Raw genomic sequence first — 18,775 nt, 5'->3', positions numbered from 1 at the left:
CTAAAATTTAGCATATGGTAGTTGCAAAAATCCTTGAATCGTCCTCTGACCTTAGGCATATCTGAACTTACAGGAACTTTGTAAACTTCTAGGGACTTAACTGTAAAGTGGTGAGGGAGAGAGATGGCGAGTGGAAATGGACTTGACCTTCAGTGATGGAGAAAGCGGAGAGCGCCTAGAATCACAGGTGGGGTGGTGGTGCTAACATAGGTGCCTTTGACCTACTGTGTCATCATCTCTGAGGGTGGGTCATAGAATTTGTATGTTTTTAAAAGTTCCCTTCATGTTAAAAAATGTTTATTACAATATAGCATGTAATAAAAAGAAGCCCTTAAATGTTCCTCAAGAGGAATTGGATTAATACAGTGAGATACAATTCAGATGTTTGAATCAGTGAAATAGAGCTACACGTATAAACATGAATAAATCTAAAATTTTTTGTAAAAGAAAGTTGCAGAAGGATGTATGAGGTATGGTGCTATTTATTGAAAGTTTAAAAGAGTCATATATGTAATGGAAACATGCATATGTAGTAAAAGAAAAAAAGACCTGGATGAGAATGATAAACACCAGGTTCTGGCTTGTGGTTGACTTTGAGAGGGATAAGGGAATGGATGGAAGGGATGGGAGCTTTAATGGTCCTTCAGGATTTATTTCTTAAAAAAAAAAGAAAGCAAGAAAAAAGCCAAAAAAATAAGGTTGCAGCAGCAAATACATAAAAGATTTTTTTTTAAAGGAATGACTACATAATCATTCATTTTATATATATATATAAATACGTATATATATAAAGGGCCGTCTGGAAAGTATCCAGCCATGCAACCGTTCTTATTATATTAACATGGCTGGATACTTTCCGACAGCCCTCGTATATGCTTTTTCTAAATGCTTAAAATATTTCATTATAAAATGACTAACACAAAACTCCCCTGGTAATTGTGATGCAGGCCATTGGCATGTGGGAATTATTGCCTTAGATATTCCTAAGGACCTTCCAGTTCTAAATGTTTGTGTACTCAGAGAACTGCCTCCCAACCACCCTCTCTTGTTCTCACAGGCAAGCATGCCTCATAGGCAGTGTCCACGGCCGATGGCTTCCTGGCATTCTGTCCTGATGAGATGTAGCCATGTCCCATGCTTGTGATGTCAATGAATCCCTGTTCTGACTCTTCAGGAACCTAACCTGCAAGGGCCTCCTCTCTGTTGTCTCCTGCTCTCCTTTGTTAAAGGAGGCTTCCTGTCCTGCAACTACCCTAATCTCAGAGCTCCAGCTCTAGGGCCATCTCCCTCCTTCCCCTTCTGCGTTCATTTTCATAGCTTCTTCACTGACACTTCCATTTCAGTGGTGGACTTAGGTGTCCATGTGAATCCCAGGAATTCTCCTTGCCTACCCCCAAGCCTCCCTGTTTGCAATCCGTTCTCTTATTGCTGTATCTGCTTTCTTAACTTGGTTTCTGTACAACAAGTGTCCCCAAGTTTAATCAATAACAATGACACTTGTTGGTCTGTGACTCAAGGAACATTTAAGGACGCACAAGTGGTTCTAATAGCTGGTCCCAAAGTGGACTTTTAAATTTCATTTCATTATTATTATTGTTTCTAATAATAGCAATAATTCTAAACCAGGGGTGATTTTTTTTTTCCCCCTAGGGACATTTGGCAGTGTCTGGAAACATTTTTGGTTTCACAGCTGGGGAAGTGTTACCAGCATCTAGTGGGTAGAGGCCAGGGATGCTGCTAAATATCCTAGAATGTACAGAACAGTCCCCTTACCCTCCCACCCACCCCCTGCCCTTCACGAAGAATTATCCAGTCCAAAATATTAATAGTGCCAAGGCTGAGAAACTCTGCTCTGCAGATCCTCATACCATGACTACACCCCTATCGAGCAGGGAAAGTAGATGGACCTGCAGCTCCTTTAGAGTGGAACAGTGCGCAACGAGGGATATATTAATAGGAATCCCAGGGAATATTCCTACGTCATGTCCATGGCATGGTGTGGGCTGGAAAGTTCATGGTATCAGAGATGGAGGACGGAAGAGATCAGGGAAAACCTGGAGAGGAAAACAGCCCAGGCAGTGGGGAGAATAGAGAGAAGTTGCCTCTAATGCCTTTGAACTTGGCACCCTCATACTATAGAAGTGCAGGATGGCTGATTTAAAAATATTGCCAATGCAAAATGTGTAGGCCATCACAGTAATGACCCCCAGTGAATCACACCACCTCCCATCCACACTCATCGGCGAGGTGATTCTGCTGTTCCTCTCATCAAGAGGTGGAGTCTGTTGCTCCTCCCGTGAATCTGGGCTGGCCTTGTCACTTGCCTTGACCAAAAGCATGTGGAGGGTATACTGTTGTGTGACTTCTGAGGCCATTCGGCTTTGGTTTTCTCTTTTGCGGAACATTTCTGCCATTGTGTGAGGAAGCCCAGCCTGATTAGCCTCCTTGAGAAAGGCCCAGGCGTCCAGGGTCCCAGCCCCGCACAGCCGCAGCCAATCTGCCCGCACAGTGCAGCCATGTGAGGGAGCCCAGGTCAGCTCACCAACCCCACCAACCCACTGAAGAGGGAGAAATAATAAATTGTGATAATTTTAAGCCACTGAACGTTGGGGTGTTTTGCTACACAGCACTAGATAACTGGATATTGTACATTAAGAGACTTCATATGATGAGACTGGATATTGTACATAAGAGACTTCACAGTGGATGACGTATTTGCCTTGGGATATGTGTGTAAATGTCAGATCATGGTTCAGAGAAACTGAGTTCTTCCTCCTTTGTTTCTTGTAGCACTTCTCAGAACTTCTGGATGAGTTTTCCCAGAACGTCTTGGGTCAGCTCCTGAATGACCCTTTCCTCTCAGAGAAGAGCGTGTCGATGGAGGTGGAGCCGTCCCCTACGTCCCCAGCGCCTCTCATCCAGGCTGAGCACAGCTACTCCCTGTGCGAAGAGCCTCGGGCCCAGTCACCGTTCACCCATGTCACCACCAGTGACAGCTTCAATGATGGTAAACTGAGAACAGGGGAAACACTAGGGCCTTGTTACCTTTGACTCTGAGCTCCTTGAGAGTGTTGGATGTATATCGTGTTACTGTCAGCACCCATTTTAGCCAAATACCGACGGTGTGTAAGGCGTTGTGCTTGGGCAGTGGGGAAATGCAACGAGGCACAGGACATACCTCTCTACACCAGACTGTCCCCCGGGACCTTGCTATAACTGAGCGATAGTCATTACTTTCTTTGACCCTGTGGCTTGGGCAGCGAAGCAGCCTATTGCAAGTCAGGCTGGCCTGCCTGGCTGATGATCCCCGCCAGTCCAGTGAGTCCGTTGTTTCAAGAAGTCATGTCATTTTTTCTGAGAAAAAGTTTTATGACCACTTTTCTCTACAGAAGCTTCTTTTTTTTTTTGTTTGAGACAGAGTCTCGCTTTGTTGCCCGGGCTAGAGTGAGTGCCGTGGCGTCAGCCTAGCTGACTACAGGCATGTGCCACCATGCCCGGCTAATTTTTTCTCTCTGTATGTATTTTTAGTTGTCCAGATCATTTCTTTCTATTTTTTAGTAGAGACTGGGTCTCGCTCTTGCTCAGGCTGGTCTCGAACTCCTGACCTTGAGTGATCCACCTGCCTCGGCCTTCCAGAGTGCTAGGATTACAGGCGTGAGCCACCGCGCCTGGCCTACAGAGGCTTCTTGAGCATCCTCTTACCTAACCCACTTCCAGCATGTTCCATTGATCCTATATTCTGGGATCTTGGTGGACATTCCTAGATTCTCTTGCTGGTTACCCTTTCATGCCCATCGTCAATGCCGTGAGTATGGTATTGGTGGAGGTCTCATTTTTCTGGCCTTAGAGACGTTAAGATGTTTTGACCATTATAGGCAGTTTCTGGGTTTTGGACAACCTGACTTCCGGTGTTCCTTCCGTACTTACCAGTGGGCTCCCAAGGCTCCGCTCAGGGACAATTTGTAATTAAATAATCAAAGTAATAATTCGGGAACTAGTTTCTTCCGCACGTGTAAACAGACTCGTGGTGTAAGTGGTTTGTTGTCGCAGCATCTTCACACTAGTCTCATTGTTGATGTGGTTGCTTAGGCCAGCATCACTCTCATCTTAACTTTTTTAGTCGATTTTGTGAGTCTGTGTTTACCCTTTTGACCATGCCTCCAAAGCGAAAGTCCACTGCAAGTCCAGGTGAGCCTGCAGCGAAGAGAGCGGTGATTACAGTGGAAAGGAAAATAGGAATAATTAAGCATTTGGAGACAGGCCAGACACCGTCATTTATTGGGAAAGCGTTAGACTTCAGTCATTCGGCTATCAGAACAAATTACAAAGGATAAGTGAGAATAATGGAATATGTGAAAGGCAGTCCTCCAATGAAAGCATCAATTATTACTAAGCAGTGTAGTGGATTAATTATTGAAATGGAAAGGTTATTATTGCTTTGGTTAGAAGATCAGAGTAAGCGTAGCATTCCTATCAGCCTAGTGTCCATGCAGCATTAGGCGAGTGTTAACCTTTGATATTCTTTTTTGAAATTTCTATCTCATAGCTAAACTTTTTATATGAGTTTTTTATGTTCTGTTTGTTTGAATTAAAAGAAAGAGCACAATAGTTACTGTAACTTATTATTACAGTACATGGGTATTATTATTAATATTTCAGTATTATACTATATTATTATTACCACATATAAGCCATTATAGTCTTATTATTATTATCATATGTGTGCTGTGCATCAGTGATCTGAGTTACATACAAATCCAACCTGAAGACATTCTCAGGAATGTATCTTAGCCTGTAACCCGGGGACCACCTGTCCACCAATTAAAAGCTATATTTTAATTGGTAAAAGCTATATTTTCCAAACTCCTCAAGGTATATATACTTTTTAAATTTAATTTTCTATGTTATATTTTCCTAGAGGAATAACCAGCTATTTTAGTGCTTTCAGTAAGTTTTAAAACTCTATTGTCTATTCCTAGTCCAGCACATGCCTTTTTCATAGGAGGATGACATGGGGGAGTCCAAGTGCTCGGTCAAAGCACACAACAACTCTGATGGAGAAGGATGGTTGTTCTTTAGACAATGCGTAAATATGCAGCATTTAAAAATAGCTGTTTGCATTAAATTTAATATTCTTTATCTCTTACATTGTGATAATAGCCTAAGCAAAACTGGGAGTCCTGTGTCTAGTGATGGATAGGGAGTGAATATTTCACTGTACCCGGGAAAACCAATGACTCACATCTCCCTGTCCAATTTTACTTAGACTAAATACAATTCTTCTGCAGTTGCTTCTAAGCCTGAAAAAAAGTGATAAAACGCACAGTTAAGTAGAAGCTTGTTCCTAGTTTATTAGGATTTTCCTCTTTTTTTTCCTCCTGCTTCCTCCTTCTTCCCCCTTTCCTTACCCTCCCCCAAACTTTCCCTCCCCCTTGCCACTGCCCTACCTGACCCCCAAGGCAATTACATAGGGCATGTAGGTGTACTTTTTTTTTTTTTTTTGTAATAGAGACAAGGTCTCACTCTGTTGCCCAGGCTGGCGTGCAGTGGCCAATCCTATCTCACTGCAACCTCAGACTCCTGGGTTTAAGCAATCCTCCCGCCTCAACTTCTCAAGTAGCTAGGACCATAGGCAAGCACCACCACACCTGGCTAATTTTTAAAAATTTTTTGTACAGATGAGGTCTCACTATGTTGCCCAGGCTGGTCTTGAACTCCCAGTCTCAAGCGATCCTCCCACCTCAGCCTCCCAAAGTGTTAGGATTATAGGTGTGAGCCAGTGTATGGCCAGATGTTCTTATCCTATCGTTCCTTCATGGACCTCAGATAGACTGTGGACTCCTAAGACTGTATACAAAAATTTGGGCCATCTACATTTGTTGATTTTTTCTGGTGAGAGCCATTTTAACTTTTTTTAGATTCTTAGAAAAGTCTGTGCCCAAAAAGCTTAATAAATACTGGTCTAAGATTACATAAGAGTCATCTGTTTCAGGACTGACTTTGAGTGTAGACTTCTCTGAAACACTAGAGCTAAAGAACTTCATGTGGTTCAGTAACCGCAGGAGCCACCCCTAGAAATGTGGGCTGAGCCTTCAAAACCACCAGAAAGACAACCTATATCCAGCTCAGACATTTCTCCCCATGATTAAGGCTGTTAACCAGATGCTAAGCAGGGTTTTCGCTCTTCTACCAAAAAAAAAAAAAAAAAAGAAAGAAAGAAAAAAAAATGTAAGGAGGTTAAAAGAGATAAGCAGAAGCATCCAAGTACATGTTTGTGGATATTTTTATGCTTTGAGAAATAAAAGCTTATATTTGAATGACCAAGTCTTACACCTCATCACATGGAGGTTATCTTTATGAGTACTATATTTTAGTCATGTTCCTTTTTAATTAAATTGGGATGCTAGGTGTATGCATTTTCTTTGTTCTTTAATTTCAGTGTGCTTCCTAAACAAGAAACTTCATGGTGCTTGAGTAGGCCTCTTGAGAGAGGCCTAGACATGGCCTGTATCCTCCAAGAGGACACAAGAACAATGCTTAAAAATAATGTGAACTATCAACAGGCCTTAGCATAAAATATACTAATAGAGAAGCAGTCTAATACCCCATTTACACCAAGCACAAGTCAAGATAACTTTATTTAGGATGGAATAAGGGACTGTAACTGTGGCTATTCCAGGTCTACAGAGGGTGGGCCAGGAACAGAAATAATAATCATCTTCCTTCTGAGGGTAAGGACGCAGGGTTTGATTGCTGTGTGATGGGAAGCAGGGCCTAGAAAAGTGAGATGGTATTTTTTGGAGATTGGAAGAGACACTGATGTCTCACGGCTGACACTGTGAGAGCAGGGAAGGTGTGCATGGACATAATTATCCAGGGAGAAATGGAAAGGTGTATAACATGGATGGCAAAGAAAAAATGGATTTTGAAACGATTCGATGACACCCACGGCAGGATTAGCACAGGATCGAGTATGCTGAGGAAAGGGCAGAGATGAGTCAGAGATGACTTAGGTTTCTGGTTTGCAGTGTAGGAGAGATCTTGATGTTGACACGTTACAAGGAAGTGGGACCTGAAAGAGAGTCCACAGAGATGAGATGCATAGCTTGTGTCTTCATCACATTTAGTTTGAGCTGGTGACAAGAGCATAAGTCTTGAGTCATCTTAGAAGGGGTAGATTCAGGGGTAGAAAAGGAAGACGTGTTCACCTGCCCACAGAGAGTAACTGGGTCCTCTGCCATGCATGGGGTAAGGAAGGAACCTGATTGTGGTTGGGGAGGACGAGCGGAAGGATGGTTGTCCTCTTGGATCTGAAGCTTGGCCTGATACATGCTATTTTGCTATTCATCACCTTTTTTGGTGTTATTTTTTACTTTTTTTTAAATAGGTAAAAAAGATGTTGATGTTTTCCTTTTTTTTTTTAAGTGAAATAATGACTTCTTTGTCTGTTCAGCCATTGCAATGGTAGATCGGTATAGAAAGCAATGTTTACCTCTATCCAGCAATTAAAATTACTTTGGACACTCATGAATGAGAGTCATAACTTCAATGACGAAAATAAAGTATGCATGAGAGTTTTGTGTGTGTACTAAATATTGAAATTAATCATTTGTTCCTCAGAGGTTTATTTAATGCATACTCTAAACACAATATCCTACAGGAAGACCTGAGATGCTAAAAGCAGAATGCTAATTGGAAATAGTCTTTAGAGTCACGTTACCTGGATTTGAATCTGGGCTCTGCCACTTACTGATAGCGTGATCTTGGGCAAGTTTCTTAACTCTTGTGTCTCACTTTCTTGGTCTTTAAAATGGGAATAATAATAATATTATTATTGATCATTGATGTAGGGAACAAATGAGTTATACTTTTTGAGTTCTAGGAATAGTACCTGGAAGTTAGTAAGAACTGATATTAGCTATTATTGCCTTTACATGGGTCACTGCATAATGAAATACAACATTTACCAAATGACTACAATACATTGGATTTTAGAACTCTAAATAAACCAAGGTGAGAAGTGTAGAAAGAACCAATATGGCACCTTCTGCAGTGGCTAATTATGATCTCAAAATAACATTAATTGAAAAATAGCCACTCTTGGCTAGGGATCTATTTAATCATGGGCCTGTTGAAAAGCAATATTCCAGCATAGCAAAGAGCACAGGCTGAGGAGCTAGTTTGTCTGAGTGTGAATCCTAGCTCTGTCATGTACTGGCTGTGTAACTTTGGATGAATTATTTAATCCTTAAATTTCCTTGTCTGTAGAATGGGGGTAATGGTAGTAAATACCCTACATGATTACGCTTAGAATTAAATTAATTAATATAGGTAAAGCACTTAGAGCAATATCTAGCACATAAAATATAGTCATAGTGAGTGTTTGCTATTTTTACAGTTATCACCACCTCTTCAAGACATTCAAGACTGAAAGTTATTTCAGGGTTAGGGTACTCAGGAAGGGGACCAGGGGCAAAAAGGCCTCTAACTTCCGTTTGAACATATAGTGGGCTGTAGTTTAATATCATATGAGACACAGTTGACTGAATTCTTGCTCCTTGTCCCAGCTTCCAGAATCCAGCCTTAGCATTTTTCCTTTAAGAGATTTTTACAACAAAAATTGGTCAAGATTGCCAACTCCTTTGAAAATTTTCAAAGGGCAAACAAATCAAGTGCTGATTGATTTAGATGAGGCATTTTTGTTTAATTTACAAAATTTCCTTTTTACTTTAGACATGTCACATAAATAGTAAACAGTCATCCCTCTGTATATGTAGGTTTTGCACCCCATGAATACTGTATTTTCAATCCGCGTTTGATGGGGAAAAAAAAAATCCATGTATAACTGGACCCTTGCAGTTCAAACGTGTGTTATTCAAGGATCTACTGCATATGTGTTTTTATCAAATAAGTGGTATCTGCCCCATGTGATTTCTCTTTTTAAAAATAAATGCCCACTGTATATACACATGTATGTGTGCATATGTGTGTGTTTAAATATATATATGATATATTTATAAAGATACTGCCAATTCCCAATTTAGGGTTTAATCTTTTTTTTTTTTTTTTTTTCCATGCATCAGTATCTATTCAATGCAGTTATCTGTGTGGTACATATGGAAATGATTAAGGATCTGCATTTTGGTGTTGCTGTTACCTTGGCTTTGAATTTATGTTGTTTTCTTTTCTTTTTTGAGACAGAGTCTTGCTCTGTTACCCGGGCTAGCATGCTGTGGCTTCAGCCTAGCTCACAGCACCCTCAAACTCCTGGGCTCAGGCAATCCTCCTGCCTCTGCCTCCTGAGTAGCTGGGGCTATAGGCGCACACTACGACGCCCGGCTAGTGTTTTCTACTTTTAGTAGAGATGGGATCTCGCTCTTACTCAGGCTGGTCTTGAATTCCTGATCTCAAGCCGTCCTCCTGCCTCGGCCTCCCAGAGTGTTAGGATTACAGGCATGAGCCACCGCGCCCGGCCCCATGTCTTTTTTAGTCTCTCTGTCAATCTTATGTTTCAGATATCTTGGCATCCAGCCCCATTGCTCATGGCTGCTCCATTTTGTCCTTGGTTGTAAAGGACTTGCTTCCCACCATGAGACAGTGGCTTGTTTTTGTTTTCTTGCTGATAGTTAAGTGGTGATGCCCAGGAAATGTGCCAGTTTAGTTTGACCTCTGACAGGAAGCTGTTTAAATGAATCAGATGATGTAGGGTTGTTCTTACTTTCCACAGTATGCACAACTAAACTTATCAGGGGATGTTTTTCATCTGAAACGAAACTTAAAAGGCGTATAAACACAATTTAGGAAGAACATTTTTTTTTCCACTCAGTATCTGAGCTTCAAGTTTTAGAAATTAGAGGGTGTAGAGTGTCTACTGACTCTTGCTTTTGTAGTTTAGCCAATAACTAAGACATCCAAGGATAACTGCAGTTCTAAGCCATGGTGGCCCTACTGATCTTTTTGCCAATAAAATTAAACTACAAAAATAAGGTCATGTAGAAAAACTGTAATACATATTCTGTTCCTTCTCTTTCACTCTATCCTTTGTTAACCCCTACTTCATAGGTTTGTCATTCTGTTTTCTCTCATTTGATATTTATTTCCACTGAGGGACAGAGTACAAACCAACACCCAATAGTTCAGAATGAAAGCTCTTTTCTCTAATTTCAACTACCACTGGAATGTTGTTCTCACCAAACTACTTACTGGCTGATTTTTTTTCATATGAAGTCATTTATTTTATGATATAACTGGTAGGCCAATCTAATCAGCCAATCTACAAATATTTATTGCTGTGATTCACAGTTGATGCTTTAGTGGAATCATTTTGGAAATGAATGCAATTATTTTGTTGCAATAGATTCAGATGTAATGGATTTAATTTCTCGTTCATACATTCAGCTATATTATATCTGCTAGCTATGTTGCTGAATAACAAACTACCCCAAAACTTAGTAGCTTAAACAATAATCATGTAGCTGATGTGTCTGTTCCTGGGCTGGGAGTTGGCTGATCTGTGTGGAGGTCAGCTGAGTGATTCTGCTAGTTTCAGCTAGACTTACGTACATCTCCAAGGCTAGCTGAGAGTTGGCTGATCTTGGCTAAGCTCATCTGCAGGTGACTCTCTTCTGGGTGTCTGTTTCCTTCTCCTGAGATCAGTAGATTATCCTGGAACATTCTTCACATGATGAGGGCAAAGCTATAGATGCTTAAGTCCAGTCCTGCAAACACATTTCAAGAGTTAAGAGGCTAACATGCCATTGGCTATAAATCAAGTCATATGGCCAAGTCCAGAGTGGGGAGCAGCCCACAGTGGGAAAGCACCCCAAAATTACAAGGCAAAAGACATGGATGATGGGAGGGTGAAGACCTGGAGCCAGGAATGCAACTTATTTGCATATATTAAGGTAGTCATTATAGACTTTTACTGAGTCAAAGGAGCCATTGGAGCCTCTATCCAATAATTACCATCCTAAGACATGAAGTAGAGCAGGCAGAAGCAGGCTGTGTCCATGTGTGTTCATCCAAGGACAACAGTTTCCCAGTATCGGAAATTTGGAAATACTATAAAATTTAAAGAAAAAGAAAAAGAAGTCACACATGTTCTGAATGATTACCCAAATATATGCTTATTATTTGGCATATTTCCTTTTTTTCTAACACTGTCTTCATTAATGGTATATAAATTTATATCTAGGTTTTTTTCTTAATAGTCTGTCATAAACCTTTCCTTTGTTATTAAAAAGGCTTTATAAATGCAATATTAATATCTGCATAGATATTCCATTGTATGGATGCATCATCACTAACTTAACCTTTCCCTTGCTCTTCAATGTTTTGGTTACATCTAGTGTTTTGTGATTATAAATAATGCCTCAGTAAGCGTATTTGTGCATAAATCTTTATCCACGTGTTGAGTTATTTCCTTAATGGAGAGAGTACTGGCTGGAGTGCAGAGCTCTGGGTTCTTCCACTAGTTTGTGGTATGACCTAGCCCTGCATGTCATTTTCCTCATTTATAAAATGATGTCTTTGAGCTTGGTGGCCTTAAACTTCTCTCTAACTCTACCACATCTTTCAGGATGGAGGACTGAATTGTTGTGTTGGCATGGAAACATGAAGGCAATACCAGTTGTTTGTCCTCAGAAAAGCTCAGGGGAGGAAAGGAAGCTCCCTTGGGCTTCTCACTTGAAAGTGTTCAGTTGTCTTTGAGAGAGGAAGTTTCCTTTTGCAGTTCAGGTATCATTGTTTGCCTTGCAGTCTCCATTCCCTGAGATGGCAGTAATGATATTTATTTGTTTTTATAGAGGGCTATGGGACATGAGCATTAAGAATATAAACTGTCCTGACCCGTTTATGAGTGTGCACGCTTTGAGAATGATCGAAAGAACTGGTTTCATTACCTGTCTTCATTTTGTCTTATAATTTTATATTCTCTTTTGTATTTATTTTTGCCTTATCTTTTGTTTGCCTTGTAACTTAGGTTTCTTCGCAGTTACCTTCACTGCACAGGCAGGGGATCTGGCCTTCTCCCTCAATTTCCTGGTACTTGTGTACAACTTTTTTCTCTGGGGTGCCTCCCTACTCTTCATTTCAATATGGATCGAGGCTATATTTCATCTATCTCTCTTCCAGCCTCTGCCAGGAATAAATATTGCTCAATTTGGGCAGGCTTTAAATGTTGACTTCAAAAAGCAGAGGCATCGACATGTCACTGCTGAGTGGAGACAGTGGCATCTATGCTGTCTCTCTCTCTCTCTCTCTCTCTCTCTCTCTCTCTCTCTCTCTTTCTCTCCAACGCTTACCCCAACTCTGTCCTAAGTGGGTCTTTCTTGCAGGGGACAGAGTCTTCTAGTTCCTAAGCTCCTTTTGGGAGAGGCATTAGAATCTTGGCTCTTGGTCCAGTCACTTCTCTGGGCTGAGCTGGGGCGCCGTCTGTGTCAAGTACAGAGTGATCTCCCCCCTCTGGCCACCATCAGAAGGGCCTTTGTACCCCAGCCCTGCCCCTCCGCCAGGATGCTGCCCACACCCCATGAATGATGGAAATCCCCTGTCAGAGCACAGCCCTCAGCAACCCTGCTCCAAAAGCAAAACATCTTCCACCAACAGAAGTCTTGCCCGTCTTTATTTTACCTTAGGAAATAAATTGGGGCTGGAATAATTCATCAAGTCAATTATAAATTGGATTTAGGGGAAAAATTATTTCCTTTTGTGAATGTGAACCTAACTTTTTCTGTGCTTGGAGGAAGTTGCTTATGAAATGCAATTTTAATAATTGTGAACTTTAGTTTTTAGTTTTTGTGTCCGCTCTTTCCCTCCCCCTGGCAATTCTGAACGATTTCCATGTAGCTTTTCATAAGAAAACTGGAGTCAAATTCTTAACAGTACAGTAATTTCATAATGTGTATGAATTTGCTTTCCTGAACAATAATGGGTCTCTAAGCAAGTGAAGAATGTGGTGTGTGTGTTTATACATTTTCATAATGCAAAGGAACATATCTTTGCTTTATTTTAGCCTCATTTTAGTAAAACTGGTATCAAGTAAGGAATGTGGATTTGGGGACCCATGCATGTGTTTTTTCTTGCTCTGTGCCTGTTTCCAACCTCCTGTTCCTTTCCTTTCCTCCCCTCCTTCCTGCTTTTCCAGGGCTGTGCTGAGGTGCTAGCCCCGAAGTAATTTGGTAAGAAAAACATGGTACTGCTTAGAGCCCAAAAAGGATATGCATTAGGTCAGTGGTCCCCAACCTTTTTGGCACCAGGGACCGGTTTCATGGAAGACAATTTTCCCATGGAGGGGGTGGGGAGGATGGGGGGATTGGGATAGTGGAGTGGTGGGGGCATGGGGGGTGGGTGTGGGGATGATTTCAGGATGATTCAAGCACATTACATTTATTGTGCAGTCAAACCTCTATGCTAATGACAATCTGTATTTGCAGCCACTCCCCAGTGCTAGCATCACCGCCTCAGCTTCACCTCAGATCATCAAGCATTAGATTCTCATAAGGAGTGTGCAACTAGATCCCTCGCATGCACAGTTTATAGTAGGGTTCACACTTCTATGAGAATCTAATGCTGAGGCTGATCTGATGGGAGGCAGAGCTTATGTGGTGATGCAAGCGATGGGGAGCGGCTGTAGATACAGATGAAGTTTCGCTTGTTCACCTGCCATTCACCTCCTGCCTGTGCAGCTGGTTCCTAACAGGCCATGGTACAGGTTAGCATCAGCATTAAGTGGTAGAGGGGCTCTGTCTGTTCTGTCTGGATGCTTGGTTGTTATCTAGCCCCAGGCCTGGTGATAATCAGGAAAACCTGTGGCAAGACAAGACCCAGACTCACCAAGCCCCAGCCCTTTTCCCAGGATGGGTATTTAGTCCATTTCAGCAAAGGGCAGATGGTTGTTACAGATTCTGAAGTCTCCCAAAGCACTCAGCAAAGTCTCTGGGAGCCTAAGTTAGGTTTAACACCTAGGTGGCATCACAGAGAAAGCAGAAGAGGACAAAAAAAAAAAAAAAGAAACAACCCAAAAAAACCCAACTGCCACCAACAAAAAAAATGGAGTGAGAAGGAAAAAAACCAAGAAGCCAAACAACTTTCCACTGGGGAGAAGGAGAGAGATCTACTCACCATTCTCTCCCATCCTCTCTCCTGGGCCCTCGGTTGCCAATCATTTGCCTGTTTCTTTCTTGTTTTTAAATGTGTTTATTTATTTATTTTTAAATGGATAAAACATTCTCTTGGTTTGAAAACCAAAAAGTCTAACTTACTGCGCATTCAGCATCCTCCGTCCTGTCCCATTCCCCAGGGACCCAGTCTCTTGCCTGCGCAAGAAGCCAGGTTTCTTTCTTTCATGAGTGTTCTTCCAGAGTCGCCTTACACATACTCACCAGCAAGCCAACGCAAGTGTAGATTCTCACTTTGCCAGTCATTTCCTTATCCGTTTATCTCCTCTCTCACATGCTCACTTTATTTCCTTTTATTCTGCTCTCAATGATGCTTTCTTGAGCTTTCTTCCAGGAGAAAGATCAGTGGTCGTTTGTTCTGCTTATGCCCGATGCCCTGAACGAGTTCACGTGTGCTTGTCTTTTTCCCTCAGATGAGGTGGAAAGTGAGAAATGGTACCTGTCTACAGACCTCCCTTCAACAACTATCAAGACAGAACCGATTACAGATGAGCCACCCCCAGGACTTGTTCCCTCTGTCACTCTGACCATTACAGCCATCTCCACCCCTTTCGAGAAGGAGGAATCTCCTCTGGAAATGAATACTGGGGTATACTCAATTTTCTTTCATATAAACAGGTCAGATTAAAAGATACAGATCCTCATTGTCTCATAAGGCATTTAATCTTTTTGGCGTTAGTGGCTGTATGTATTTAAGGACATATAACTATGGATATATTTATGTATTTATGCATATTATCAAGGGTATGTTGATTTTTTTATCAGCTTCATTTGAAGTCACTGTTCAGAAACATTGGTTGCAAAGCTGATTTCATCTTTTCGTTGATTACTATTACAGAATATAAAACGTAGATGATATCCATGGTAAAAATAAATTCCCCATGGCACTGATTTTTGAGCAGTGGAAAGGAGGTGGTTAAGATGGTGATGCAATCCATGGCTTAAGAGTGCGTGGCTGTTGGGAATACTAGTTCCTGTGTAATGTTTACTTTCCCGGTGCAATGCTGACCTGCCCTTACTCAGTGCAGCAACCTCCCACCTACTGATACTTATTATGTTACCCGTGGAAAGCATAAGAAGTCAGGAACTTCTTCCTTGCTTGATTCTACATCTACAGCAAATTGAATTTAATTTTATTCCACCTTCTTTTTGAGTATTTCCAGTGTCTGGTAATGGACCAGAATCAGACTTGAGCATCTTTTTACGGAGTTGGAAGCCAGTCTTAACTTTCCTTAAGTTTAAAGCCTCGGGTTATAAACAATAACTCTGTCAACACTCCTTAAGTCAGATTCTCTATGAGCAAGACAGAGTGCCTGCCTGTTCAGGAAAAGGTGCTGTGGACTGAGTAGAGCCACAGAAGCATCACTGGATACTCACTTCTTAGTCCCTTTGTGTAGAAGATGAAGGGCTGTAGACAGAAGACCTCTGTAGCTGCCCTGTAGGGTTCCTGTCTCCATAGCACCCTGAGTCGCTTTATTGGACTGGCCTCCTGGAGTCTGTATTAATCTCCTTAAGATTTGGATCCATAAGATTTTAGTTCAGTTACTTTTTCAGTATGTAACTAACAAAGCTCAGGGTCATGGCCTTGCTCCCTATGTATGGGTCAGATAACTTCTCTCCGTTCCCTACTGGCTATTTCATGGTTAGATGTTGTCAGTCGTCAGGGAGCTGGAGGAAAAGGATGTCAGTTGATGCACAGTCCTTACCGCAGAACAAACTAGTGGAGCCTGGTGACCCTTTAAAAATTACCAGAATATTCTGTGATAAAATGCATTTATAGTACCACAAAAACAATAGAAAGAAGCACTGATAAGTGAGCCTTGGGCTTTTAATTTTCGGGTTCTGAGGGTTCCATCAGCTGTAATATCAGGTTTGGCAATGAGAAGAAGGTTAAGAACTAAAATGACTCCCCGCCAAAGAAGCTACCTATGCTCAGCTGTGCTCTAGAGAGGCAGGGTGGTCCCAAGAGGAAGACACAGATGACAAATAGCTCTCCTGTATGTTTCTTCAAGCCTGTAATTGGTTTTTAAAAATTGTGTTCTTTTTTCAGGTGGATTCCTCATGCCAGACCATTATTCCTAAAATTAAGCTGGAGCCTCATGAAGTGGATCAGTTTCTGAACTTCTCTCCTAAAGAAGGTCTGTCTACTTTCCCTGCCCTCCTTCGTGTTACTAGGTGTAGCTGTGTAGCTGCCCAGTCTAAAGAGAAAGAGAGTATGGGCGAGGGTGCTGGGATTAGTTCATACCACAAGTGTAGCTTGCTTTATGAAATAGCTCTGTTCTTAAAAACCTTGCTTCCATATAAAAATTTTGAAACCTAAATGTTATGTTCCCATATATGCACATGCTTGATTTCCAGCTAAATGTTCCTGTACCTTTGCTCCCAGCCAGGGTGATTTTTCAAAACCTTTATAGACTGCTACAACGTGGGCACTGACATACAAGAGAACGGCAGCCTCAAGCCTTCTCGGTATGAACATGAGACAGCCCCGCATGTAAACAGCAGTCCACAAAGGCGCCTTGCTTCATTAAAACAACTCCAGTTTCAACCTTTTGTAAAGTGAATTCACAATTTATCTGTCTGGCCAATTTGGTGTTTTTGTTTTTGTTCTTAAATTATGTCTTTTGAATCATAAAATTCAGTGTTTTAAAATGTTGACTTTGGATGACAGCAGTTGCAAGGAGCCCCTTACCTATATTGTAATGTCCGTGGCCCCTAATTATGCATCCCATTGGGCTTCTTGCCATCCATTTAGAACTGTGTAATGTTTACTTTCCCGGTGCAATGCTGAGCTGCAAGCTGAATCATACTTGAAGTTGTCATACTTTTACATTTTTCTTTCTCCATGTTTGTTTAAAGGTAAATAAAAGGCCAACCCTGATTAAATTGACTAGAATCTATATTGAGACACTATTTCTTTGCATTGAGTGATAAACATTAGAGCCTTTCAGTTTTATGTACTGCTGTAAGGTAATTTCTTTCATTTTTATGCACCAGTTATTACCATCAAATGCATCTTGCTGTTTTAATTTATGTTGCAGTATGGTTCAGTAAGTGTCGTAAGTGTAATAATGAATCCCATGGTGCCTTCAGAATTTGGGGTCACTGGAGGAGAAATGTTTTAAGAATACAATAAAGGGCAGTCTTTCCTCATTATCCTGGATAAACAGAGATAAGGAAATTCAATATCCTTGAATGCATCAGAGTTTCTAGGCAAAGTAGCTTGTTGTCCCCAGACCTTGCAGTAACCCAAGAGTGGCATTTCAAATGATATTTAGAAATCTGATACTGAGGCACCTGTGGCCAGGTCAGTAGCTCTCAATAAGTAGGAAAGATGAGATTCAAGTTTGTTTCACTCACTTTTCTTGTCATTCCATTTCTGCTCTTTGTGGGGTGCCCTCTGCTTGGAGAGAACAGTGTTAGAATGATTTGGCCTGTGTCAAGTGAAAGGGACAGGGGAGCTCTAGGTACTCTTGGCTAATTTTGGGGAATATAACAGCACAGAGTGGCAGGAAAATGGAGCCCCTAACAGGTTAGTGTGCTGGCTGGTGGTGTGTGTGTGTTTTACCATAAAGTGCCATAGATTCATGGCATTAGAAAAACCTTGATTAACACTCTTAGGACTCCTACTTTCTAGCCCAGCACATACATATTTAAGGCACATGCTCACTTTCTTTAGCTGCCTGCAACTGTTGCCTGGAGTGTTGGGAATAGAGTATATAGGATTATTTTAGAATATTCTTTAGTTTTAAGAGTGCACACAGACATTAAAAAGCCCAGGGAGCTCTTTGGCAAGACTTTGGCAGAGAAAAATGGAAAGAAGAAGCATCTAGATAAAAGTAGTATGTTGAGAGAGAGAGAGAGAGAGAGAGAGAAGAAAGAAAAGTGTGCTGGGGTGGGGGTGGCTGAGAGGGACGATGCCTATTGTCACCTTGGATATTCAGGTTTTTAAGTAGGAGAGAGAGCTGCCTGACTGCTGCCTGTCATCTCCTAGGGCAGCTGTGGGTCAGCACGGACAGTGCTGTGTGTCTCAGAACGGACAGTCTCCATCTGAAGGAGAGAATGGATGAAGTGCTGAGGCTCCCCACAGCCTCCAGCAGTTCTCTGGCCGAGCAGACCCAGCTGTGCACGAAGCACCTGGGCACCGTGCCCACCGCAGAGCTGCCGTTCTAAAGGCTCTATTGTCCTGGGGGCCCCAAGAGTGAAGGGGTCACCTGAAGTTATCTCTTTTGGCTCAGTAACAGTGGCTGGCACAACAGAAATATCCACTATTAAATCCAGATTGGATTCTTCCTTCAGAAACCCCTCCCTGCGGCCTGGAGAGGCCTGATGGACACCGACTAGGGCTTGCAGGCCCTGGCAGAGAGGAGTGTGTCGTGCCTTCCTGAGGAAGGGCAAAGGGTGGACTTTTGCATGCTGGCGCATGTTGGAGGAGAAAGCTCCCCATTGCCCCTCTTATTTTTCCTGTGCCTACTCATCTATCTAAAGGTGATTTAGTATTTTCTGAATGAAGACTGCTTGGCACCATGCCCGCGGGCCTGACCAGCACATTCCTCCAGAAATGAATGAGCTTTTCTCAGAGCAGCCATTGGGAACCC

General features: G+C 41.8%; 1 protein-coding gene across 1 annotated transcript in view; it reads left to right on the top strand.

Moving 5' to 3' along the window:
* Positions 1-18,775, top strand: part of CREB3L2 (cAMP responsive element binding protein 3-like 2) — a 139,230-nt gene that overhangs the window by 89,054 nt on the left and 31,401 nt on the right. The window contains exons 2-4 of the mRNA XM_012642787.1: positions 2,791-3,007; positions 14,591-14,766; positions 16,228-16,315. Coding sequence (XP_012498241.1) covers positions 2,791-3,007; positions 14,591-14,766; positions 16,228-16,315 — 481 coding nt within the window. The remainder of the gene's footprint in view (positions 1-2,790; positions 3,008-14,590; positions 14,767-16,227; positions 16,316-18,775) is intronic.

This window comes from Propithecus coquereli, unplaced genomic scaffold, assembly GCF_000956105.1.
Source record: "Propithecus coquereli isolate 6110/MARCELLA unplaced genomic scaffold, Pcoq_1.0 Scaffold186, whole genome shotgun sequence".
Taxonomy (NCBI): Eukaryota; Metazoa; Chordata; class Mammalia; order Primates; family Indriidae; genus Propithecus; species Propithecus coquereli.
The sequence above is the reverse complement of the archived record's forward strand: the minus strand, read 5'-3'. Positions and strand labels throughout refer to the sequence as shown.